The following is a 25,829-nucleotide window of genomic DNA, read 5'->3' as shown; positions in this document are numbered from 1 at the left end:
CACAGATCAGTGTTTCATATCTTTACACATCAGTGTTTCATATCTGTACACAGATCAGTGTTTCATATCTGTACACATCAGTGTTTCATATCTGTACACAGATCAGTGTTTCATATCTGTACACATCAGTCTTTCATATCTGTACACAGATCAGTGTTTCATATCTGTACACATCAGTGTTTCATATCTGTACACAGATCAGTGTTTCATATCTGTACACAGATCAGTGTTTCATATCTGTACACAGATCAGTGTTTCATATCTGTACACAGATCAGTGTTTCATATCTGTACACAGATCAGTGTTTCATATCTGTACACAGATCAGTGTTTCATATTTGTACACATCAGTGTTTCATATATGTACACAGATCAGTGTTTCATATCTGTACACATCAGTGTTTCATATCTGTACACAGATCAGTGTTTCATATCTGTACACAGATCAGTGTTTCATATCTGTACACATCAGTGTTTCATATCTGTACACAGATCAGTGTTTCATATCTGTACACACATCAGTGTTTCACAACTGTACACAGATCAGTGTTTCATATCTGTACACAGATCAGTGTTTCATATCTGTACACAGATCAGTGTTTCATATCTGTACATAGATCAGTGTTTCATATCTGTACACAGATCAGTGTTTCATATCTGTACACATCAGTGTTTCATATCTGTACACAGATCAGTGTTTCATATCTGTACACATCAGTGTTTCATATCTGTACACAGATCAGTGTTTCATATCTGTACACAGATCAGTGTTTCATATCTGTACACAGATCAGTGTTTCATATCTGTACACATCAGTGTTTCATATCTGTACACAGCTCAGTGTTTCATATCTGTACACATCAGTGTTTCATATCTGTACACATCAGTGTTTCATATCTGTACACAGATCAATGTTTCATATCTATACACAGATCAGTGTTTCATATCTGTACACAGATCAGTGTTTCATATCTATACACAGATCAGTGTTTCATATCTGTACACAGATCAGTGTTTCATATCTGTACACAGATCAGTGTTTCCCGGCCATGGCCAGCTTCTCCCTCAGCTGTAACATGTGAAGCTCTTCTTCTGTCTGTTCAACAACACTTATCAGCATATCGCTCCAGATGACTTTCTCTCCAAACACTGACTTCCTCAATGTTGCTTTGGGCTTCTTAGTGGAACATTTGACTCTGTATTATGTCAGACGACAGGATTAGAATAATTATTACATGCAAATAAATACTGAACATAGTCGCTTTGCATCGGGATCGGAAGATATCTATGGCAGTATGTACAAGTGTAATATAATATTTATTATAGGCTACGCCCACCCATGTCATAAGCATTCATGTGGTTTTGAATTATTATAGCAAGATGTTGCACTTTAAATGCTTCTTCACCAATGAATTAATGTAGTAGATTAGTTATAGTTATAACTACTTTATAATGATTTGCTATGAATTATTATCTTATTATTAATTTTGCAATGCACTTAGAGCATTACCAGAATGTTCCAAGAGCCTGGAGGTTGAATGCTCAAACCTTGCTGCACAGTAGAGGAAACTTCTCTCCACTTCTGCTTGGTGAGGATGGTGGGCTGCACTTAGTGGGCGGGACCACACACACACACACACACACACACACACACACACACACACACACACACACACATGGTTATGACTCAGTTTGTCTGACACATACATGGTCATATGGAGCTGTGTGGGCATGAAGAAAGGTCATATAATCAGCCGGATCACAGTAACAAACCTAAAGCCTGCTGTCTTTAACTACATATTTAAGTTTCAATTGTTTTACTCCCAGGGATTACTGTACACATCTGAGAACTAGAACTCGTTTTTGATGCACTAAGCATCTTTGTGGTATTTTCTAATTGCCCACTCTGTGTTTATTATTGTTATTATTATTATTATTATTATTAGGATTGTTATTGTTATTGTTATTATTATTATTGTTTTTTTTATTATTGTTGTTGTTATTATATTGTTATTATTATTATTATTATTATTGTTATTATTATTATTATTGGTAATCGGAGGTGACGTCACCGTGGGCGTAACGCATGCAGGAAGTGCAGGTGCATCATCAGCACCATCACCTACTAACCCAGCAGCACCACAACACAGTCTCGTCTGGTCTGGGATCCAGTTTGGCTTTCAGACAGCGGAGAGATTCGGCTGTGTTTCACAGTCTTCTGTCTTTTCCTATCCTGCTCACCTCAGTCTACCCAGGGCGACATCACCCTTACCCTGCCTGGGGACGTCGCCATGTCTCTGAACCAGAACAGCTCAGAGTCTGGAGGAGTCATCATCAACAACAGCGAGAGGTAGAGATGCTAGTTCATGTAGCTAACGTAGCATCTGTCTTTGTATTTATGCGGTGTTGCTGTCAGCGTTACCCTTCTCTATAGTTGACCTATATAGTATCTATCTCTAGTGTGTGTTACTAGAGCTGCTCTACCATGACGTTGCGATGGATTTATGTCCCGACCAGCCCCGTAGCTCCACATGCTGCCATGACAACAGCTGCGCTGTCTGAGCTAACATAGCCGCCTAGCTAACATGTAGCATCGTACCGCATCGGCAAACATGATCCACTCTGATCCTGATGTAGCTAAATGACACCATAGCTACACCATCACCTACATCACCTACATCATCTACATCACCTACATCATCTACATCACCTACATCATCTACATCATCTACATCATCTACATCACCTACATCATCTACATCATCTACATCATCTACATCATCTACATCATCTACATCACCTACATCATCTACATCACCTACATCATCTACATCATCTACATCACCTACATCATCTACATCATCTACATCACCTACATCACCTACATCACCTACATCATCTACATCATCTACATCACCTACATCACCTACATCATCTACATCACCTACATCACCTACATCATCTACATCACCTACAAGTAACCATGCTGTCGCTCTGAGAACGTTGGTGCCTCCACGTCTCTTGTCCAATCAAATTACTTGGTTCCATTATGACGTTAAACCCAGTGTGCGCTCCGGCAAATTTACGAACGCGGCCTGTCAGAGAGAGCGCTACACCAACATTTATTTTTTATTTTTTAAATTTGTTTTTCAGATTTTATCCCCTTTTTCACCCAATTTGGTAGCCAATTGAACCCAACCTAGCATCATCCAATTATCCCCTGCCTATTGCGTAGGATCCGCCGCACGACCCCCGTGGCCGGCAGCCCCAGAGGAGATCGCCAGGCAGACTAGCTGACTGGCTCCTCGAGCCCAGCACCGTTATTCCGGCACCCCGGGGGCGCTGTTGCGCGACGGATCCTTGTCCGGAACTATTCCTATACCGCCCTCGAGAGCGGCCGCCCAATATGCCGCTCTCTGTGTGTGCCCCAGCCATATCCGGATCTGGCGAGCTGGGATTCGAACCCAGTCCCCGGTGGGCAGCTTGCACTAGTGGCTAGTGCTTAGACCGCTACACCACCGTGGGGCTACACCAACACTTTTAATGAATGGATTGAAGAGCCGCACACAGACAGCCAAAGAGCCGCCGCGGGTTGGCCACCCCTGATCTACAGGGAAAGTCTCAAAGATCTACCCGTCGATCCGACGGGTTGGTGACCACTAATCTACATCATCTACATCTAGGGATGCTCCGATTTATCGGCCACCGATTTAAATCGGCCGATTTCACTCCAAATGACTCGATCGGTGATCGGCAAAAATGGCCGATCGCAAAAACCGATCTTTTTATTTATTTATTTATTTCTGGGGAAGACAGATAACTGAACAGAAAACATAGGAGGACGTAACAGTATGTAAACCATGAAGGCCACGTTTATGATGTCTTTTATACAGCCATATCGACTGACTTGGGCTTCAGGCCCTAACTGGGTGATAGGCCAGACTTTTACTATGCCATAAAAATGGGTCTGCGTTTGCTTGGTGCCTAATGGATCAAAACTTTTGTCTAAAAAGCAAAAAATATGTAGGCTATCCAGTCAGTAGGCCTACAGTTATGTATTTTTAAAAAAAATCGGTATCGGTTGATCTTGAGGAAAAAAATCGGTGATCGGTATCGGCCCCAAAAATCCAGATCGGAGCATCCCTATCTACATCATCTACATCAGGGGTGCTCACACTTTTTAGGCTTGTGAGCTACTTTTCAAATTACCAGCTCAACAAGATCTACCAACCAAATAAAACATATTGCCATTGCTGCGAACACAAAAATGTACTGTAATAATAACAAATTAAGGCCACGCTACACTGTTTCAAAATCAAAGAAGAGATTTATTAAACTATATAACAAATATTCACACTGGTAGTCCATTAACATTAACTCAGGAGCTCTGAGTGGTTTACACCAGACTGGCCAGTGCCAAGCCAGGTGCCATCGACGTCTCCGGGCGGCGGAGTGTGTGTGTGTGTGTGTGTCTGTCTGTCTGTCTGTCTGTCTGTCTGTCTGTGTGTGTGTGTGTGCGTGTGTGTCTGTCTGTCTGTGTGTGCATGTGTGTGTGCTTGTGTCTGTCTGTCTGTGTGTGTGTGTGTGTGTGTGTGTGTGTGCGTGCTTGTCTGTGTGTGTGTGTGTGTGTGTGTGTGTGTTGTGAGGCGGCGCGGGGCTGAGTGATGCCCTCTCCTGTGTGGTCCAGACGGGAGGCGTCCCCGGCTACTTTTCTAAAAAAAATATTTAAATGTTTTTTTTTTCCAATTTTTTTTTTTTTTTTTTTTTTTTCAATGCCGTGTGATCTACCCACACTACCTTCGCGATCGACCGGTCGATCGCGATCGACGTAATGAGCACCCCTGATCTACATCATCTACATCATCTACATCACCTACATCACCTACATCATCTACATCACCTACATCACCTACATCATCTACATCATCTACATCATCTACATCACCTACATCACCTACATCATCTACATCATCTACATCACCTACATCATCTACATCATCTACATCACCTACATCATCTACATCATCTACATCACCTACATCATCTACATCATCTACATCATCTACATCATCTACATCACCTACATCACCTACATCATCTACATCACCTACATCATCTACATCATCTACATCATCTACATCACCTACATCACCTACATCATCTACATCATCTACATCACCTACATCATCTACATCACCTACATCATCTACATCACCTACATCATCTACATCACCTACATCATCTACATCATCTACATCACCTACATCCTCTACATCACCTACATCATCTACATCATCTACAACATCATCTACATCATCTACATCACCTACATCACCTACATCATCTACATCACCTACATCATCTACATCACCTACATCATCTACATCATCTACATCACCTAATTGCCTGTCGTGCCAAATACTCACTCCCCTATACACACTACCCTCTGCGCTTATGCGTTCGCTTCGTTCGCTTCCTTTCAATACAGCTTATTTAATTTAGTTAAAATTAGTGCTAATACCATACCACCATACCAGAACATCACAGCAGGAACAACCTATCTCAAAAAAGCGATCGTATTGTAATAAACCAATCCTGAAAGTTCTCTGTCGCTTACCAATAATCAAACCTAGAGAAATCAGCTACGAATGTCCCCTCCCCTCGCAGGTTCATCACAGTATATTACATAAATGTATTACTGTTGTGTTTTGGATGTTATCCCTAGTGCCATTCTGAGGTTAGCATTGCGATGTGTTCGTCTTAACGTTTACAAACTAAAATATACGATCGCTTTTTTGTGATATGTTGCTCCTCTTGTGATGTCCTGGAAACGAACGCATCAGCTGTCAGCGTCTTTTGTATTGATCAGCTGTCATCAGTGTTATTACGGGTACGTTCGTAAATGCACGAACGGTCAGTTCGCTCGGACAAAACCGTGTTTTCCGTCAGAGCACCCATCTCTGAGCGCTCCCAGAGCGCAGAGCTCTGAACTTTGGAACTTTGTTATGTTTTGATATGTTTTAATATGAGAAATTCGAAGTGGTCAGTTTATGAAAATAATACCATAAGATACGCCATATTGTGACACCCCCCCCCCCCCCAAAGTCCAATCAAAAATGAATAAATATTAGCATCATAAAACAGCAATTTGGAGAAATGCAACACCAGCACACTTAAAAACCGAACAATGTTAGTTGTAATGTACAGTTTTGTAGCCTACTGTTTGTTCTGCACCGGACATGTGTGAAATTGCAGCTGTTCCGTAGCAGTCTGTTTGTATTCTCTGATGTTGTCTGAGTTTGTTTAACACTCAGAAACAGCATTTTTATTCACATTCACATGGCTTTTCTGCTCTCTGGTAAACTAATGATAATGATATTCCAACTGCCCAGTTAAATCCAATCTATTATTTGGCATTCAGTGACATGCTTTTTAAATGATATAACACAGAATATTAGTCAACATTAATATTCAGGGAAGAAAATGGGGGGCGGTAAGAGGCCTGGATAATGGACAGGGGGGCGCTGGCCCAAAAAAGGTTGAGAACCACTGATCTACATCAACTACATCATCTACATCACCTACAGCCGTAATGACACCATAGATACATCACCTACATCACCTACAGCTGTTCTTATCTATGCCATTTTTCAGGTTTTCTGCTCGAAATGACATGCCCACAGTGAATATAGAATATCTCCACAATCACAAGGGCCTTCATAATGATCTTGGTATCAAATGAAAGCTAACACCTGTGGGGTGACTGTAGAAGTGTCAGAATCCAAATATATGTTACTATGTCAGAGTAAATAGAGCTAGAACATTGTGAAAAATCTCAAATTCACTCTCGCCTAAAGAAACAACAGCTTTTAGAGTGAATATCAGCTTGGAAACCTGACTGAATAAGCCCAAATCATCTAGGAATCAGTACTCCAGGGTCTGATGAGTAGCCTACTTGTGCCAAATTAGATGCTAGTAATGTGAGCCAATGCAACTTTGTACCTGTTTTAGTACAGGTATGTTTAGGCGGACAACCAAATTGTGCCATTTGGAGACATTTTGGCACCATCAGTGTATCAGACTTTCTCATGTATCAAGACTGTAAAATTGATTATATTTCATTGACCTATCACTATAGGTATAAATTGCATCCAAATCCAACTGTTTAGACTCTGTTTCCATCAAGCAGGGCCTTCCTGCGCGGTTTTCTAATAATTCTAATAATTAAATTAATTTTCTGTGCGCTCTTCTGTGCGCACAATGGCCTCGTTTTCACACCAGCTCCGTTTACGCAGTGAATTTTCTCCCGAACCCATTGGTCAAAATGTCATGATTGACCACTCATTTGAAGAGTCAGAGCCAATAGAATCGAGCAGAGGCGGAAAAAAAGACTTTCGAGGACCAATGATATGGAAATTCGGGGGTTGAAACCAAGCATGCTTGGTTTTCCTATGTGACGTGGCTGTAAACAAGGGCTTGTGACTCGCACTGTATTTACCGGTCGACGAAAAAAACGATATGGACGTTTAGAATGGAATCTAATTAATCGTTTGCGATATCGATGAACATTATTGATAAAGGTAAGCTCTTTATATCTGTTATGTTAAACATAGACCCGACTTTTCCCCCAAATATGGGGGAGTGGATAACACCATCTACATCACCTACAGCCTTAATGACAGCAGTGTTTCCTCTATATGCATTTATTGGTGGCGGGCCGCCACGAATGAATTTCCTCCGCCACCAAATGATTCAGACAGTCCACTTTGATTCAGGCTGCGCAGAAAGGCAGCGAGTTATTATGACCAGAGAACAGAAAAAAAGCATGTGTCCCTGAACACTCCGCCAATCACTGTGAGTAAACTGACTCTGAGAATGTCCTCACGTCACATTTTACCGTAATACCCTATATGTTGGTTGAAGTGCAACATCTCAGCTTTCAGGGACAGTTGGATTTTTTTCGATAGCACAAACCGTTTAGAAATTACGGTAATTACAATGTCGGGTGCGGATTTGTGCCGGCGGCGGTACATTCGGCGCAGAAGTGGTATCTATACCAGATAAATAATAACCATTTGCTTACGTAATTTTTCGTTTGTTTACATAGTCTGAAACTACAGATGGTAAGCTTTCAAATGATGCGTCATACATTGAAATCGGAAAAAAAATCAAGACGACACGAGTATTTGAATGTTTGTTTGTATCATGTTTTGCTCAAGAATGGTGACTGCTAAAAACGCTGCTAGCGGCTAACGTTTCGTTCTAAAACGAAAGTATTGTAACGTCCCCACTTGGACAGTGGTTGAAATAATGACAGATAGCTTCTCTCATGTAATCTGTGGGTTAAAAAAACGTATAAATCGTATAAAAAAACGATTCTTATGTGCCGTCACTTTAGCAACGACACAGTATTGTCAAGGGGAAAAGAAGGGGAGACGATTTTTTTATTGACAACGGAATTACATGCTGGAAAAACATGCAGCTAAAATTCAGGGAACATTTGGACAATAAGAGACACACAGGAGAAGTACGGGAAAACAGGGCTGATGTGGGTGTCATCAAAGGTAAGAGTTTGTTTTCTTTAACTCAGCTGATACTCAGCTGTTTACCGAATGCTCCATCTGACTGTGATTTTACTTCTGTAATGTGGTGGGTTGACATAATTCACTCACGGAACTATAGGTTGAGAGTATTGTTCCGTCCGCAGTTGAGTGCGTAGTACCCACGTTGTTTAGACTGTTCTATTTACTGCTTGAGTGTGTTGTTGACAATCGTTAATGTCCTTCATTAAACATTTAGCTTTGTCATTTGATACGCCGCCTACGACTACCATCTCTCTGCACTACAGTAAACAGTTCATCAGTAACGTTAGCCGCTTTTGTGCTCATGTAGGCCTACTTCGTATTATATTATAGTTGATGATCTTTGTGTGTGTGTATGTGACTGTCAGTCACAAGTTTATATTCTGTATATTCATTATTTTTTTTATTTTTTTGGGCCATCCTCTAGTTTTGGCTGAAATTAGGTCGTTGTTTTGAGCGCGCGTGCACGCGGGAAAAAAAAATCGGGCTATCCGCCACCAATGGAAAAATTCCTGGAGGAAACACTGTGACACCATAGCTACATCACCTACATCACCTACAGCCTTAATGACACCATAGCTACATCACCTACAGCCTTAATGACACCATAGCTACATCACCTACAGCCTTAATGACACCATAGCTACATCACCTACAGCCTTAATGACACCATAGCTACATCACCTACATCACCTACAGCCTTAATGACACCATAGCTACATCACCTACATCACCTACAGCCTTAATGACACCATAGCTACATCACCTACATCATTTACATCATCTACATCATATACACAGCCTTAGCACATAAGGTGAGGAAGTGTGCGTTGCAACAGCATTAGGCCTCAGGATGTCAGGATGTGTAGATGTTGTTGGCCAACATAAAGCTGTTCCAGAACATTCTGGCTGTGCAGCACCTGTCTTAAACGTGGTCCAGGTAGATAAACCTATTAGCTGTTGTACCAGTAACCTTAGATAACCAGTGGTCCAGGTGTATAAACCTATTAGCTGTTGTACCAGTAACCTTAGATAACCAGTGGTCCAGGTAGATAAACCTATTAGCTGTTGTACCAGTAACCTTAGATAACCAGTGGTCCAGGTGTATAAACCTATTAGCTGTTGTACCAGTAACCTTAGATAACCATTCCGGGTCACCAGGCGTCTTGGCTGTAGTAAGCCTATTACAGTTGACTATTTACTAGAAGTAAGAAGGGGACCACGTTTGGTGACTGGCTGGACAGTTACATGTCCCCCTGATCTCATGAGCCTGCGTTTGACTTCTCAGTGTATGGGGGGGAAAAACCAAGTGACTGTCAGGTTGATGAACATGTGTAAGTTGTCAAATGTACATGTAATGGAAAGTATTCACAGACTTGTTCATAAGTGTGTGTGTGTGCGTGCGTGCGTGCGTGTGTGTGTGTGTGTGTGCGCCTGCCTGCCCACATCTGCAGTCTGCTGATGAGCTATGAGAACGTGGAGCTGGTGTTCTGTGAAGCAGACAGCCTCCCTGACGCCTTCAGGAAGAGTAAGAAGGGCAGCATCTACCTCACCCCCTACAGGGTAAGACACCCCACACTCAACCCCTGATCCACCCCCCCCCCCCAAAAGCACTGCTCTAGTTTTGGGACGACTGGATACAATGTAAGCAATATGATGAAACTTCCAATATATCATAAGACAAGGTGGAGGGACATGGGTATTGAATACAGGTAGGGATTAGTGTTGTCACGATACCAATATTTTACCCTGCGATACTATACCAGCCCAAGTATCACGATACTGAGTAGTATCGCGATACCGCGGCACTTTTGTAACACTTTTTATTTTTATGAACATGCAATGTATTTATACAAGTTACAATAACTTAATGAGTGGTGCATGAATAATATGCATGTAATGCATTACACTGTAACTCTACAGGTAAGTAAAAGTACTGAAACCGATATTTTTGTGAATAACATGTTTATTAATAAGTAGTTTGAAACATCAAACAGACCAACTGGCCTTTTGCAAGAGTATAGCAAAGTAGGTGTGTGTGTGTGTGTGTGTGTGTGTGTGTGTGTGTGTGTGTGTGTGTGTGTGTCTGTCTGTCTGTCTGTCTGTGGGGTCTTTTTCACTTGAAAAGTAAAAGCAAACACTGGCATATCAAAAATATAGAGGGCTACTTCCAAGTTTAGATGTAATAAGCTCATGAGGTAAATGTATATGTTCATACAAAGGCTACACAGCAGCAGGATGATGATCAGTGATGATGTATAAATGTATCATAATGTCAATGATTCACTAAATTAGACGCAATTATGTTACGAGGCCGAGAATTTTAGTAGAATAGTTTTGCTGTGATATGATTGGACAATTTCTATTTTGGGGCGTGGCTTAGCGATAGGTCCATTGCATTTTATCAACATAAAAGTGGTTGTCAGATACATTAGAAAATATGACATTGGAAATATCCCCATGCTCTGAATGCATTAAAAACTGAAACTTGTTTATCATTCTAAACGGAGATAGAACCTTATCATTCTAAACGGAGATAGAACCTTATCATTCTAAACGGAGACAGAACCTTCTCATTCTAAACGGAGACAGAACCTTCTCATTCTAAACGGAGACAGAACCTTCTCATTCTAAACGGAGACAGAACCTTCTCATTCTAAACGGAGACAGAACCTTCTCATTCTAAACGGAGACAGAACCTTCTCATTCTAAACGGAGATAGAACCTTATCATTCTAAACGGAGATAGAACCTTATCATTCTAAACTCACGACTTGTTCTTGATTTGCTATTATTATTTCCTCCGGTTCAAGTAGGGGGGGGGGGTACCGTACCGGCGGCGTGTATCCCCCGACAACCACGTGGGTTTTGATTGACTCCGTGGACTAACCAATCAGCGTAAACCGGCTGAATTCTTTTTACTCGCGCCCAGACAGACATCCAGATAACGTCAATATGGTAATATTGTGACTGCGGAGATGTGCGCGAGCAAACAAACTGCGATCTGTCACAACGGTGTCGCGAGCCAGTCTTGTCCTCATTAGCAGAACCAGTGAATTTGGTAATAGAGGTAACACATTGCCCCGCTGGTACCGTGTTCAACACGGTAGTATAGTATTCCACGGTAGTACCGTTGTATAAAGCTTATGGTATAGTAGGCACCGTGACATTTTGGCACCGCGGTATATCGTTGGTACCGGTATATCGTGCAACACTAGTAGGGATAGGGGTAGATTTAGAATTAGGCTATAGACTCTCTCAAAAGATGATAAGTAGTATTGTTGTAGTTTTATATCAAATATGCTGAGGATTGAAGTCTAGCTACATTCTGGGAAATTGAGCACTAAAGGGAGGCCTTTCCCTTCCTGTAAGAGATGTGCCTGTGAGAACTGTGATTGGTTAAGCAAGAAGAGTGATCTCATAATCACTTTCACATCGTACTGTACAGGGTTTCCGTTAACCGGTAATTCCCGGACTTTGTCCGGTAAAAGTTGTTGAAGTCCGACAAATTGAAAACTCGTCGGACATAAATGTCCGGTGAAAATAATTCCCTCTAAGCACAATTTGAATACAATTCGCTAAAGTTCACATTCTGATTCCTTCTATTTTAAAAAAGACGAATATATAGGCTATGTATTTATTTTATTATGATATGATTTGACACCGGCATGATGATGACTCCTAATGTGTAGGCTGCCTATGCGAAACAGCGGTTGTTTCCGGTGTGCGCTATAACTCGTGCACAATCGAGTCGAGGCAGAGAGGAGGATAGCGATGTTTCTCTCTGTGATAGTGTGATTATGCAAGCCTTTTCTGAAAGGGATGAGAACCCGATTGTTTCAGCTTCTCCCAGGGAGAAAGTGATAGAGTTACCATCCTCCCCGAGTCCTACCATACCATCCGCTGACAGCCTATCTCTGCCTGTAACCGGCGAGCGATTGCGTGTCGCTCAAGTAGCTGATCAGTCATTAAACAAATGTTTTTTACATGCAGCTAGTGAGGAATCTGAAATAGGGGGCAACGTAGTTTATTTCCTTAACGATGGGATATTAATGCGTAAATGGTCTCCTCCTAATGCAAATGGTTGTGAGTGGAATACTGTAAAACAAGTGGTTGTGCCTGTGCCAGACAACAGGTGTACAGGTAGCACATGAGAGCCAGTGGTCAGGACATTTAGGTATAACTAAAACTTATCAGCTGATATTGAAACATTTCTTTTGGCCCGGACTGAAGGCGGATGTTGCCAAGCACTGCCGCTGTTGCCATACTTGTCAGATGGCGGGTAAGCCTAGTCAATCCATTCCACCCGCACCATTGCATCCCATTCCTGCTATAGGGGAGCCATTTGAACGTGTAATAATTGATTGTGTTGGACCTTTGCCTAGGACTAAAAGTGGAAGTCAGTATTTGCTTACTATTATGTGCGCTGCTACTCGTTTTCCCGAAGCTGTTCCGTTGCGTAACATATCAGCCAGCTCAGTGGTGAAAGCTTTAACAATGTTTTTTTCCACATTCGGTCTTCCTCTTGTTATACAATCTGACCAGGGCACTAACTTTCAGTCTAAGCTTTTCAAACAAGCCCTAAGAACGTTAGGGGTACGATGTCACGCCAGAAGCCTACATGCTTGCACTGTTCAATAAAATGTTATACATCTAGACATTGTGGTATTTCTTTATATACGTATCCCAGCCTGCCTATTGTTTCTCAATAAACAGTTATGTTCTCCTCATTGACATACTCCCGAGTCCGATTAAGTATGATTTGACAGGCAGCTAAACGAAATGCCTTCCCAACCAGCGAGACCTGGTTATAGAAATGACGTTGTTTTATTGATTAAAAAAAGGGTAAAACTGGAAAGAGAAAATAGAAAACTCACATTAATCCCAAACAATTTAACAAACTTCAGTTAACGTAATGTGGAGTCTGTTCATTGATCGATGCTGTCTGTTCAGTTCCCAGTGAGGCGCCCGTTCAGCGCTGGACATAATGGCATAGCGCGCATGCGAATCATGTTATATTATTATATATTATATAGCTCGCATCTAATCGTATCGGATGAGAAATAGACATTAAATGGCATATATAGGCCGCTACACAACAGTAATCACAGTGACAAACAGCTATATTAGATTTTTTTTATTTTTTATTTTTTTTATATTTTAATATGATGACCGGAATATATCACGTTTGTCCGGTAAATCGAAATCTTCCCGGACACGATGTCCGGCGGCAATTTTTTCTAACGGAAACCCTGGTACTGTAGCAATGACAATAAAGACCATTCATTCATTCATAAGGCAGTCTTCTATAAATGTGTGTTATATAAATATGGGCTTTTTGACTGCTATTTTCTCTCTGCGCTCATGTGACTGCTTAATAAAAGGCCTCTTTTGAGTCAATTGATTTAAGGTCTTTGTGCTTTATAAGTTTTACTCAATCTACTAATAATCAATTAAATCCACAACAGTATCATTAATATACAGTGTTTCCTCTATATGCATTGATTTGTGGCGGCCCGCCACAAATAGATTCTATTCCGCCACTAATTCATTCAGTCCACTGAGTCGTTGTTTTTTTGGGGTGGATGGCGAGATATCTGGGCTCACTCATGTGGCTAGGCTAAGGCTGGCTGTGTGTGGCTAGGCTAAGGCTGGCTGTGTGTGGCTAGGCTAAGGCTGGCTGTGTGTGGCTAGGCTCAAGCTAGCTACAGCTTAGCTCGGGTGATTTACGCTTGTTTTCCGCTAGAGTGAAAACGCGCACGTCTTTGTTTTGAGCGCACGCCAAAGGTGAGTGCCCCTAATGTGGAAAATCCTGGAGGAAACACTGTGTATACATATACTATGTATCAATAATGCTAACCTGTATTTGAGAAGGTTTGACTGGCAGGTGAGATGTGAGCTGAGATTGTCGCCCCCCCAGGTGATCTTCCTGGCTAAGGGCCGTGACGCCCTGCAGTCCTTCATGATGCCCTTCTACCTGATGAAGGGCTGTGAGGTCAAGCAGCCCGTGCTGGGGGCCAACTACATCAAAGGCACCGTCAGCGCAGAGCCCGGAGGTGTGTGTGCGCGTGCGAGAGTGTGTGTGTGTGTATGTGTGCGTGCGAGAGTGTGTGTATGTGTGCGTGTGCGTGTATGTGTGCGTGCAAGAGTGTGTGTGTGTGTGTGTGTGTGTGTGCGTGCGTGTATGTGTGCGTGCAAGAGTGTGTGTGTGTATGTGTGCGTGCGAGAGTGTGTGTATGTGTGCGTGTATGTGTGCGTGCAAGAGTGTGTGTGTGTGCGTGCGTGCATGTGTGCGTGCGAGAGTGAGTATGTGTGTGTGCGTGTGTGCGTGCAAGATTGTGTGTGTGTGTGTGTGTGTGCGTGCAAGAGTGTGTGTGTGTGTGTTTGTTTGTATGTACGTCACTGGTATCTTTCACCAGATCTAAAACAGCCGTGTGTGTGTTGTGATCCTGTCTGTGTTTTTTGAGCGCTTGTATAACTGTACTACATATCTGAGAGAGCAGTAATGCTAAAAATGCTAAATGCTAAAAATGGATTGAAAAATAAAGTGAACCTTTGACCTCTCTGCTACACTCACTGGAGATGTGAAGCTTGTCTTACCTGCTTTAGTCGTGAGAACATCAGGATTTTGTTCAGAATCAGAATCATTTTTATTGCTTATACTTATATAGAAGTACATTCGATCAGAATATACAAAAAAACAACAACAATGTAATAAACAACACTAAGCAAAAATAGTTTAAAAAGACTGGAGGTCCTAGCAGAGACAACCAGTCTTCAGGTGACGGATGTAGCAGGACTCTTTCGTACAAATGACCCAATAAGTATGGATCTCCTTTATGGCCAGATGGTTGTTGTGGACCAGTGTGTGTGACGTGTCCTCCTCTCTCCACATCCAGGAGGCTGGGAGGGCTCGGCACACTTCAAGATCATCTTTGCTGCAGGTGGAGCCATCGAGTTTGGCCAGTACATGTTACAGGTGGCAGCTCAAGGTACAGGAGCATGACGAGGACTGTATTAGAGAGAGTAGAGTGGTGGTGATGGTGGAGGAGGAGGTGGTGGTGGTGGAGGAGGTGGTGGTGGTGGTGGAGGAGGTAGAGGAGGAGGAGGTGGTGGTGGTGGAGGAGGAAGTGGTGGTGGAGGAGGAGGTGGTGGAGGAGGTAGAGGAGGAGGTGGTGGTAGAGGAGTTGGTGGTGGTGGAGGAGGTAGAGGTGGTGGTGGTGGAGGAGGAGGTGATGGTGGTAGAGGAGGAGGTGGTGGTGGAGGAGGTAGAGGAGATGGTGGTGGAGGAGGTAGAGGTGGTGGTGGTGGAGGAGGTAGAGGAGGTGGTGGTGGTGGAGGAGGAGGTGGTGGTGGAGGATGTAGAGGCGGTGGTGGTGGTGAAGGAGGTACAGGAGGTGGTGGTGGAGGAGGTAGAGGAGGTGGTGGTGGAGGTGGTGGAGATGGTGGTGGTGGTGGTGGAGGAGGTGGAGGAGGAGGTGGTGGGGAGGTGGTGGTGGTGGAAGTAGTGGAGGAGGTGGTGGTGGTGGTGGTGGAGGAGGTAGCGGTGGTGGTGGTGGAGGAGGAGGTGGTGGTGGAGGAGGTGGTGGAGGAGGTGGTGGAGGTGGTGGTGGTGGTGGTGGAGGAGGTGGTGGTGGTGGTGGTGGAGGAGGAGGTGGTGGTGGTGGTGGAGGAGGTAGAGGTGGTGGTGGTGGTGGTGGAGGAGGTAGAAGTGGTGGTGGTGGAGGAGGTAGAGGAGGAGGTGGTGGTGGAGGAGGTGGTGGTGGAGGAGGTAGAGGTGGTGGTGGTGGAGGAGGTAGAGGAGGTGGTGGTGGTGGTGGAGGACGTAGAGGAGGAGGTGGTGGTGGTGGTGGAGGAGGTGGTGGTGGAGGAGGGAATGATGGAATCCCCACCAGCTGTATGGATCCTGTAGTACATATCACTCTGATCGGCATCTTAATATTGAATTCATCCCCACGGTCATGAGCTGAAACCTTGACAATTGTCCAGATGTAGTATTTCCAGACATGGGGTGAGCAGGGTTAGCATGTTGAATGTTAGCTTTAGCTCTCCCCTGCGTTCACCTGTCTGCTCTTCTCTCTTCTCTCTCTCTCTCCCTCCCTCCCCCCCCCTCTCTCTCTCTCTCTCTCTCCCTCCCCCCCCTCTCTCTCTCTCTCTCTCTCTCCCTCCCCCCCCCCCTCTCTCTCTCTCTCCCTCAGCGTCCAGAGGACAGCCGGTGTCGGGGGGGTTCGGGGGGGGCTGCCCCTACATGGCTAACGGAGCATACGCCTACCCCCCCCCCTCCAACGGCATGTACCCTACCGGCCCTCCCCCTGGCTACACCTACTCCAACCCCCCTCCCCCAGGTAAGACCCCCCCCCCCCCCTGGCTACACCTACTCCAACCCTCCTCCCCCAGGTAAGACCACCCCCCAGTTCTGAATACTTGATAATAATAATAATAATAATAACGCTTTATTTGTATAGCGCTTTTCCTGCAAACGTTGCAGCTCAAATTGCTTTAATCATTATATAATCATAAGTTAATTATTTAGTCATTTAAAGGCAATATTAAAAAGCTGGGCTTTTAGTCTTGACTTGAACATACAATATATCTCAAAAGTGAGTACACCCTTTAGATTTTTGCAAATATTCTGTCATATCCTTTCAGGGGATAACACTATCTTAATGAAACTTTGATATAACTTAAAGTAGTCAGTGTGCTGCTTGAATAACAGTATAGATTTATTGTCCATTGAAAATTACTCAGTACACAGCTGTTAATGTCTAAACAGCTGGCAACAAAAGTGAGTACACCCCATAGTGAACATGTCTAAATTGTGCCCAAAGTGTCAATAGTTTGTGTGACCACCATTGTTATCTAGCACTGCTTTAACCCTCCTGGGCATGGAATTCACCAGAGCTGCACAGGTTGCTTCTGGAATCTTCTTCCACTCCTCCATGACAACATCACGGAGCCCACGGATGTTGGACACCTTGCAATCCTCCACCTTCCTCTTGAGGATGCCCCACATGTGCTCAATTGGGTTTAGGTCTGGAGACATACTTGGCCAGTCCGTCACCTTAACCTTCAGCTTCTTCAGCAAGGCCGTTGTCATCTTGGAGGTGTGTTTAGGGTCATTATCATGTTGGAAAACTGCCCTACGGCCCAGTTTCCGAAGAGAGGGGATCATGCTCTGCTGCAGGATGTCACAGTATATATTGGAATTCATGTGTCCCTCAATGAAATGCAGCTCCCCAGTGCCGGCAGCACTCATGCAGCCCCAGACCATGATGCTGCCACCACCATGCTTGACTGTAGGCAAAACACATTTGTCTTGGTACTCCTCCAGGGTGCCGCCACACACGCCGGACACCATCTGACCCAAACAGGTTTATTTTGGTCTCATCAGACCACAGGACATGGTTCCAGTAACTCATGTTCTTGGATTCATTGTCTTCAGCAAACTGTTTGCGGGCTTTCTTATGCATCGGTTTCAGAAGAGGCTTCTGTCTGGGGCGACGGCCATACAAACCGATTTGATGCAGTGTGTGGCGTATGGTCTGGGCACTGACAGGCTGACATCCCACTTCTGCAACCTCTGCAGCAATGCTGGAAGCACTCGCACATCTATTTTTGGAAACTAACCTCTGGATATGACGCTGAGCACGTGGACTCAACTTATTTGGTCGACCCTGGCGAGGCCTGTTCCGAGTGGAACCTGTCCTGGAAAACCGCTGTATGATCTTAGCCACTGTGCTGCAACTCATTTTCAGGGTGTTGGCAATCTTCTTATAGCCAAGGCCATCTTTGTGAAGCGCAATAATCCTTTTTTTCAGCCGCTCAGAGAGTTCCTTGCCATGAGGTGCCATGTTGTCCAGCATTCAGAGAGAATTGTGCCCAAAACACCAAATTTAACAGCCCTGCTTATCATTTACACCTGAATCCTTGTAACACTAACGAGTCACATGACACCAGGGCGGGAAAACAACATCATTGGGCACAATTAGGACATGTTCACTATGGTGTGTACTCACTTTTGTTGCCAGCTGTTTAGAGATTAACAGCTGTGTACTGAGTAATTTTCAAAGGACAATAAATCTATACTGTTATTCAAGCAGCACACTGACTACTTTAAGTTATATCAAAGTTTCAGTAGGATAATGTTATCCCCTGAAAGGATATAACAGAATATTTGCAAAAATCGAAAGGGTGTACTCACTTTTGAGATATACTGTATGAATGAATGAATGAATGAATGAATGGTCTTTATTGTCATTACTACAGTACAGGTACCAAACAACGAAATTTAGGAGGGGTGGCTCCCCTGGTGTTAGGAAAGAAAAAAAACTTTAAAAAAAAACACAAGAAGGGAAGGAGCTGGTTTACATAAATAAAGGCTATGTACACTATCCACTATACTATACTGTACAGATAGACGACTAGGGTTGTCATATTGCACATAGTGTTATTGCACATTTATTTAAAGTGTCGCAGTTTGCAGGCTTGAAATGTACATATTTGTGCCTCAGCACTACACCTGATTTTTTCAGTCCAGCAGCTGCCATCAATCCGTCCAGACTGTCCAGGGCCCAGAACCTAGGTCTTTGCTGTGTTCAGGGCCTGGACGGCCCTGTGGTAGAAGCTGTTCTTCAGTCTGTTTGTCCTTGCGGCCATGGTCCTGAACCGCCTTTTCGAGGGCAGCCGGGTAAAGTGTTCGTACCCAGGGTGGGTTGGGTCCCTGGAGATCTTGGAGGCCTTCCTGAGACAGCGTGTGTTGTACAGCTCTTCCAGAGAGGGGAGGGGGGCGCCGGTGATCTTCTGGGCTGTTCTCACGACTCTCTGTAGCGCATTTCTCTCCGCGGTTGTGCAGCTGGAGAACCAGTTGCAGATGCCGTAGGTGAGGATGCTCTCCACTGCGCCGCGGTAGAAGGTCACCAGTATCTCCTGCTTGCTGTGTTCCTCTCAAGATGTATAGCCGCTGTTGTGCCTTCTTGATGGTGGCTTTTGTGTTGTCCTTCCAGGCCAGGTCATCCTGCATGTGCACCCCCAGGAATCGGAGGGTTGAGACTCTCTCCACGCTCTCTCCGTCGATGAGCAGGGGCTGGATCTCGGACTTTTTCCTCCTGAAGTCTACGATGATTTCCTGGGTCTTTGACTTGTTCAGCAGCAGGTTGTTAACCTTGCACAGCTTGCTCAGTTGCTCTACCTCATCTCTGTACGCCGCCTCGTCCCCCCCCGAGATGCATCCCACCACGGTGGTGTCGTCTGCAAACTTTACGATGGAGTTGCTGGGGTGGACGGGGGTGAAGTCGTAGGTGTAGAGGTTGTAGAGGATGGGGCTTAGCACGCAGCCCTGAGGGGACCCAGTGCTGAGTCTGAGGGCTGTGGAGGTGTGGGGGCCCACCCGCACCCTCTGGGGGCGGTCGGTCAGGAAGTCCTTGATCCATGCACATATAGAGTGTGATAGACCCAGGTCTAGTAGTTTGGTCACTAGCCTGTCTGGAAGGATGGTGTTGAAGGCGGAGCTGAAGTCCACAAAGAGCAGTCTCACGTAGCTGTTTCCCCTCTCCAGGTGGGATAGAGTGGCGTGGAGAGTCGTCACGATGGCGTCCTCTGTGGACCTGTGGGCTCTGTAGGCGAACTGGTATGGATCCAGGTTGGGCGGGAGGCGTGTGAGTATGTGGGCCCGGACTAGTTTCTCGAAGCACTTCATGATGATTGGTGTGAGTGCCACCGGGCGGTAGTCGTTTAGGCAGCTCACCGTGCTGTATGTGCTGAGGTTGCATCCCTAATGTAAACTGGCAGTGCATTCCACAATTTGGGTGCATAAAATGAGAATGCAGCCTCACCAAATCTCTTCTTTTGTACATGTGGTACACAGAGAAAACCAGCATCAGAAGACCTGAGAGCTCTATTGGGCTGATATGCTAGCAAAAGGTCTGAACATATTCTGGTGCTGTGCCAGTGAGAGCTTTATAAACAAGCAGAAGGATCTTGAAATCTATTCTGAACTTAACAGGAAGCCAGTGTAGAGTCTCTAAAATAGGAGTTATATGAGCTCGTCTGCTTGTTTTGGTTAAAACTCTTGCTGCTGCATTTTGGGCTAGTTGCAGCTGGCCAATAGCTTTCTGAGAGAAGACCAGAAAGGAGACTGTTACAATAATCCAAACGTGTAATAGTCATAATATTGATGACATTAATACCCAGCTACCTGTCTGTCTGTCTCTGCAGGTGTGTTCTACTCCACCCCCCCAGCGTTTGACGGCCCAGCAGCCTACATGCCCCCCCCTCCCTACTCCGCCCCCCTGGGGCAGCAGCCCCCCCACGATCCAGACCTGCCCTCCACACCCGCAGGTCAGACCTCAACACTACTAGCCTTGTTTTCTCCATTCGCCTAACTTCATAGAAACTGTCTCTTGCTTCTCTCTCTCTCTCTATCTCTGTCTGTCTCTCTCTCTGTCTCTCTCTCTCTCTCTGTCTTTCTCCCTCCCTCTTGCAGTTCTCGTTCCATTTTGCTGGTGTCTTTCTTTCTCTCTCTCCTCCTTCCATCTTTGTCACGAGTTCAACCCCACTTGTGCAATAAGTAATTACCTTGTTGCTTGCTGTGCCCAAGCATTAATGAATGTTCCCTCCCCCCCCCCCCCAGCGGAGGCTAAGGCAGCTGAAGCCGCAGCCAGTGCCAGCTGTGCCACGCTCCCCCCCACCCATGTGTACCTACCACAGGTACGCCTGTTTCCAACCCAAACGTTACTGCTACCACAGTCTGCCTTACAGTCAGGCTCACAAGAAGGTGTTCTGTAGTTTTTATAACTACAGTTACTATTTGTAGTTCTTTCAGTCAGGTTCTGTATTAAAAGCCCCCCCCCCCCCCAATAGTGTTTATGTCCTGTTCATTTCAACATCGTTTCTGACCAATGAACACAAGGCAGCAGCCAGCTGGGACAGCGGTAGAGAACCAGTAGTCCAGTAGCAGGCAGGCCCCTCAGCTCCACAGCAAGCCCCAGGTGCTCCAGCTGTACCTCTCAGAAGGAAAGCACTCAGTGTCATTCATTAGTTACCTCAGAGTTATGTCGTGGATTTAATTGATTCTTACTAGATTGAGTAAAACCTTATAAAGCACAAAGAGCTTAAATCAATTGTCTCCAAAGAGGCCTTTTATTAAGCCAAGTCACATGAGCGCAGAAAGAAAATAGCAGACAAAAAGCTTGGTCATGAGGTCATTATTCTTGGGAACCAATCATATTATACAAATCTGTGATTGCACAAGTTATGGGCCCTGTCCACAGTCTAAATTATTCACTGCGCCACAGATCTTGGTACATCTCTTACAGGAAGGAAACGGGCCTTCCTTGAGTGCTAGATTCGCCAAAATGTAGAGAGACTTAAATTCTCAGTATAAAATGATATAAAACTACAACAGTTACCTCAGAATATAAGATAAGATAGACTTCCTGAAGGAAGTTTTTCTTAGACACCCACAGTACAGCGTCTGCTGGTCGAACAACAACACAACAACAAATTAAAAGAAGCAACGAAGAAAATGTAAAGTTGAAAGTTCTGTCTACCTACTTACTGTGTAACTGTGATCTTGTCTTCCCTTCTTCCCACTCTTCCAGGACAAGCCTCCTCCTTACTCCCCTCCTGAAGACAAGAAGACTCAGTAGTGCTTCTTCACTCCCGCTCTCCCTCTCCTCCCACGGCCTGTACCCTCCATCCTCATCCCTCCATCCCTCCGCTGTCTCTCCTCCATCCTCATCTGACTATCTCTATTCCTCTTCTTCCTCCCCTCCCTTTCTCTCTTGCCACTCTCGCTCACATTCCTGTTAGTGATGTTTAGCTCTGACCAGCTACGTTAGCTCCTGTTAGCTCATGTTAGCTCCTGTTAGCTCAGCTCCACTCTCTCCCGGCTAGCGTGCAGGCCCCATTCTTGACTCACATTCCTGACTCTGACTAAAAAACAGTATTATTACGTACAGCTCTTCTGGAATGGATGATATGATTGTAGTAGTTTTGGGCCAAAGCTGTCAGGACATGGTAGATACGCTAGGTTTCCCGCGTCGCTAAACAAGACAATGACAAAGTTGGCTAAAGCAGAAAACAAGACCTCCACCCAGGCTAGAGATGTTACGAGGTAGACGTGGTGAGTAGCTTATTCCTTTTATGAGACTGTTGACCTATCAAAACTGGACTGAATGAAGTCATTTCTTTGCTAATCTATCGGGGGGGGGGGGGGGGCGGGGGGTAGCTTAATGCAGTTGTATTTTTTTTTTTTATACTTTTGATTCAAGTGTACAGGCTTTTAATGTGTCGTTAAAACGGAAGGAGCTGTAGAGACACTTGAGAAAGAAAATAAAAAAGTTCTCTCAGCAGGACTAACCTGGGTCAGGTGGTATAGAGTCAGGTGGTATAGAGTGACGTTGTTGTGCAGATGAAGGGGCCAGAATGACCCGTACAGAGAACAGTCAATCCCTGATCCTAGATTAAACCAGACCGAGGGAGGGGGAGGACTAGGTAGGGGTAGGGAGGGCTAGGTAGGGCTAGGGAGGGCTAGGAAGGACTAGGTAGGACTAGGGAGGGGTAGGGAGGACTAGGGAGGGGTAGGGAGGACTAGGGAGGGGTAGGGAGGAATAGGGAGGGGTAGGGAGGAATAGGGAGGGGTAGGGAGGAATAGGGAGGGCGAGGGAGGACTAGGGAGGGGTAGGGAGTCCTAGGGAGGGGTAGGGAGGACTAGGGAGGGGAGGATAATCTGCTACAATGCGTAAGTGTGCGAATGTAGAGCAGTCGCCCTATGATGTCACGTCCTGTCTGGTCACCCCTCTCTGAACATTCTAGAAACACACCCACCCACCCAACATCACTCTGCAGTGTTGTAGGTTCACAGACTAAAGCGCTGGTCCGTAGATCTTCTCTGGTGCTGCAGTAAGGGTTCAGCTTCTCTCGTGGTGTAACAGCGTACCTGACACGTAGATCTTCTCTGGTGCTGCAGTAAGGGTTCAGCTTCTCTGGTCCGTAGATCTTCTCTGGTGCTGCAGTAAGGGTTCAGCTTCTCTCGTGGTGTAACAGCGTAGATCTTCTCTGGTGCTGCAGTAAGGGTTCAGCTTCTCTCGTAACACATGTAACAGCGTACCTGACATGTCTCTGAGGTCCGTCTGATCTGAGCACCTTAAGTATCCGGGCCTCTCTCTTTCTCTGTCTCTCTCTGGCACAAGACGGCTGAGTCTTTGCACTTTCTGTATGCTATGCATCGGGGGCCCCTGTTTGCTGTCATGGCTGTGTGTAAAATAAGTCATATATGGCTATATTTATTTCAAACTTCCCACTAATTTATTGAGTGACTTTTGATTTGAAAACGGTAAAAAAAGATGCTATTCCAAGAAAAACGAAAAAAACAAGCATGGTGTCAATTGATTGTTACTAATATGCATTGGATTGGATTTTATTAAACTGATCTTGTGTGATATGAAGAGTTTCAATGTTATTATTATTATTTATTTTTTTATTTTTTTACATAATTTCTTTTGTCTATCTCACATATGGTATGTTATATACCTGGTTCCAACACAACATAACATAACAAGCTAACATTGACATCAGCTTCAGAAAGTCAACAGGGATGTCCAGTGAAAGGCCCGCAGCCTTTAAAGAGTTGTTCCCTCCTCAGGCGGAGAAGGGTCCCTCCAGTAGTCCTGTCCTGTGCTTCTGGAGACCTTGTGCAAATCCACATCAGCGTTCCCAAGACTTGGCAGTGGCTTCAGGAAGTATTTAGATCCCTTCACTTTTTCCACATTCTTTTGTGTCATAGACTAAATGTAAAAATGATTAAATGTTGTTTTCTTTGTCATTATGGGGTGATTCAATGTGTGGATTGATGGCAATAATAATAAAAAAAAAAAATCGGTCTATAACACAACAAAATGTGGAAAACGTGAAGGGGGGGGTCTGAATACTTCCTGAAGCCAGTGTATGTATCCTACCTGTCCAACGTCCTGGGTGGTCCTGTGTCCCAGACCAATCCGGGGTCAGAGCATAGCTGTGAGCTCTGTACTCATCGTCTGTGGTGACGTCTTCAGGTCCAAGAGGCCCGTACAAACATCTGGACAGTAACAGAACAATCTCCTCACAACTGTCTGTGTCCAATGTCTGTACTGGGGGGGGGGGGCGACAACTGGTTTGGTTCCTGTTTTGGAGTGGTCCCTTCTGTAACTACACTAGTTCTATCTGTGGCAACCAACCAAACAACCTTGATGTGTTTAGTTCAACAATATGTTCTCTAAAAACGACATCTTCTCTACCTGACTGATGAAGTCTTCTCTACCTCTTATGGGAAAACGGGGGTTGTAGTTTTAAGTAAGAGGACGGAAGGTCTCACATACACAGGGGTAGGTCCCTATACACTTAAGTGGCTTACTTTCCTAACACACGGTGCTGTGTGTAACCTACAGCACTACCTCCTATCTCAACAGCCTGGAGAGGTGCAAGCAGCTCCACCTAACCAAATGGATGGGCTTCCACCTGTCCAGACCTTTTACATCTACAGTGTCTGTCCCTTCTCTTCCCTCTCCATGTCTCCCTTCTCTTCCCTCTCCATGTCTCCCTTCCCTTCCCTCTCCATGTCTCCCTTCCCTTCCCTCTCCATGTCTCCCTTCCCTTCCCTCTCCATGTCTCCCTTCCCTTCCCTCTCCATGTCTCCCTTCCCTCTCCATGTCTCCCTTCCCTTCCCTCTCCATGTCTCCCTTCCCTCTCCATGTCTCCCTTCCCTCTCCATGTCTCCCTTCCCTTCCCTCTCCATGACTCCCTTCCCTCTCCATGTCTCTCTTCCCTCTCCATGTCTCCCTTCCCTCTCCATGTCTCCCTTCCCTTCCCTCTCCATGTCTCCCTTCCCTCTCCATGTCTCCCTTCCCTTCCCTCTCCATGTCTCCCTTCCCTCTCCATGTCTCCCTTCCCTCTCCATGTCTCCCTTCTCTCTCCATGTCTCCCTTCTCTCTCCATGTCTCCCTTCCCTCTCCATGTCTCCCTTCCCTTCCCTCTCCATGACTCCCTTCACATATCTCAGAGAAGAAGACTAGGCTAAGACCAGGGGAGGCTGGTGGAGGTAGAGAACGGAGGACTGAGGCTCATGGGAACGAGGGATCCGTTCCATGCATTACAACGAGCCCGACCTCTACCTCCCCCAGCCTCCCCTGGTGTTCTACCTCCCCCAGCCTCTCCTTGTGTTCTACCTCCCCCAGCCTCCCCTGGTGTTCTACCTCCCCCAGCCTCCCCTGGTG

The 25,829-nt window shown here is 45.1% G+C and overlaps 1 protein-coding gene across 1 annotated transcript; it reads left to right on the top strand.

Annotated features, from left to right (window-relative positions):
- Positions 1-2,150: 2,150 nt before the first annotated feature.
- On the top strand, positions 2,151-22,733 carry wbp2 (WW domain binding protein 2). Its single transcript, XM_080541461.1, has 8 exons — positions 2,151-2,349; positions 10,036-10,144; positions 14,501-14,636; positions 15,480-15,572; positions 16,779-16,925; positions 20,794-20,916; positions 21,209-21,285; positions 22,179-22,733. Exons 1-8 carry the CDS (start codon positions 2,291-2,293, stop codon positions 22,224-22,226), a joined length of 792 nt encoding a protein of 263 aa, XP_080397587.1. The 5' UTR covers positions 2,151-2,290; the 3' UTR covers positions 22,227-22,733.
- Positions 22,734-25,829: the final 3,096 nt, after the last annotated feature.

This window comes from Nansenia antarctica (assembly GCF_963989245.1).
Source record: "Nansenia antarctica genome assembly, chromosome: 11".
NCBI classification, from domain to species: Eukaryota; Metazoa; Chordata; class Actinopteri; order Argentiniformes; family Microstomatidae; genus Nansenia; species Nansenia antarctica.
The sequence above is the reverse complement of the archived record's forward strand: the minus strand, read 5'-3'. Positions and strand labels throughout refer to the sequence as shown.

Coding starts and splice junctions, on each gene's coding strand:
- wbp2 (XM_080541461.1), top strand. CDS start 2,291: ATGTCTCTGAACCAGAACAGCTCAGAGTCTGGAGGAGTCATCATCAAC. Junction 2,350..10,035: donor ATCATCAACAACAGCGAGAG/GTAGAGATGCTA, acceptor CCACATCTGCAG/TCTGCTGATGAGCTATGAGA. Junction 20,917..21,208: donor CCTGCCCTCCACACCCGCAG/GTCAGACCTCAA, acceptor CCCCCCCCCCAG/CGGAGGCTAAGGCAGCTGAA.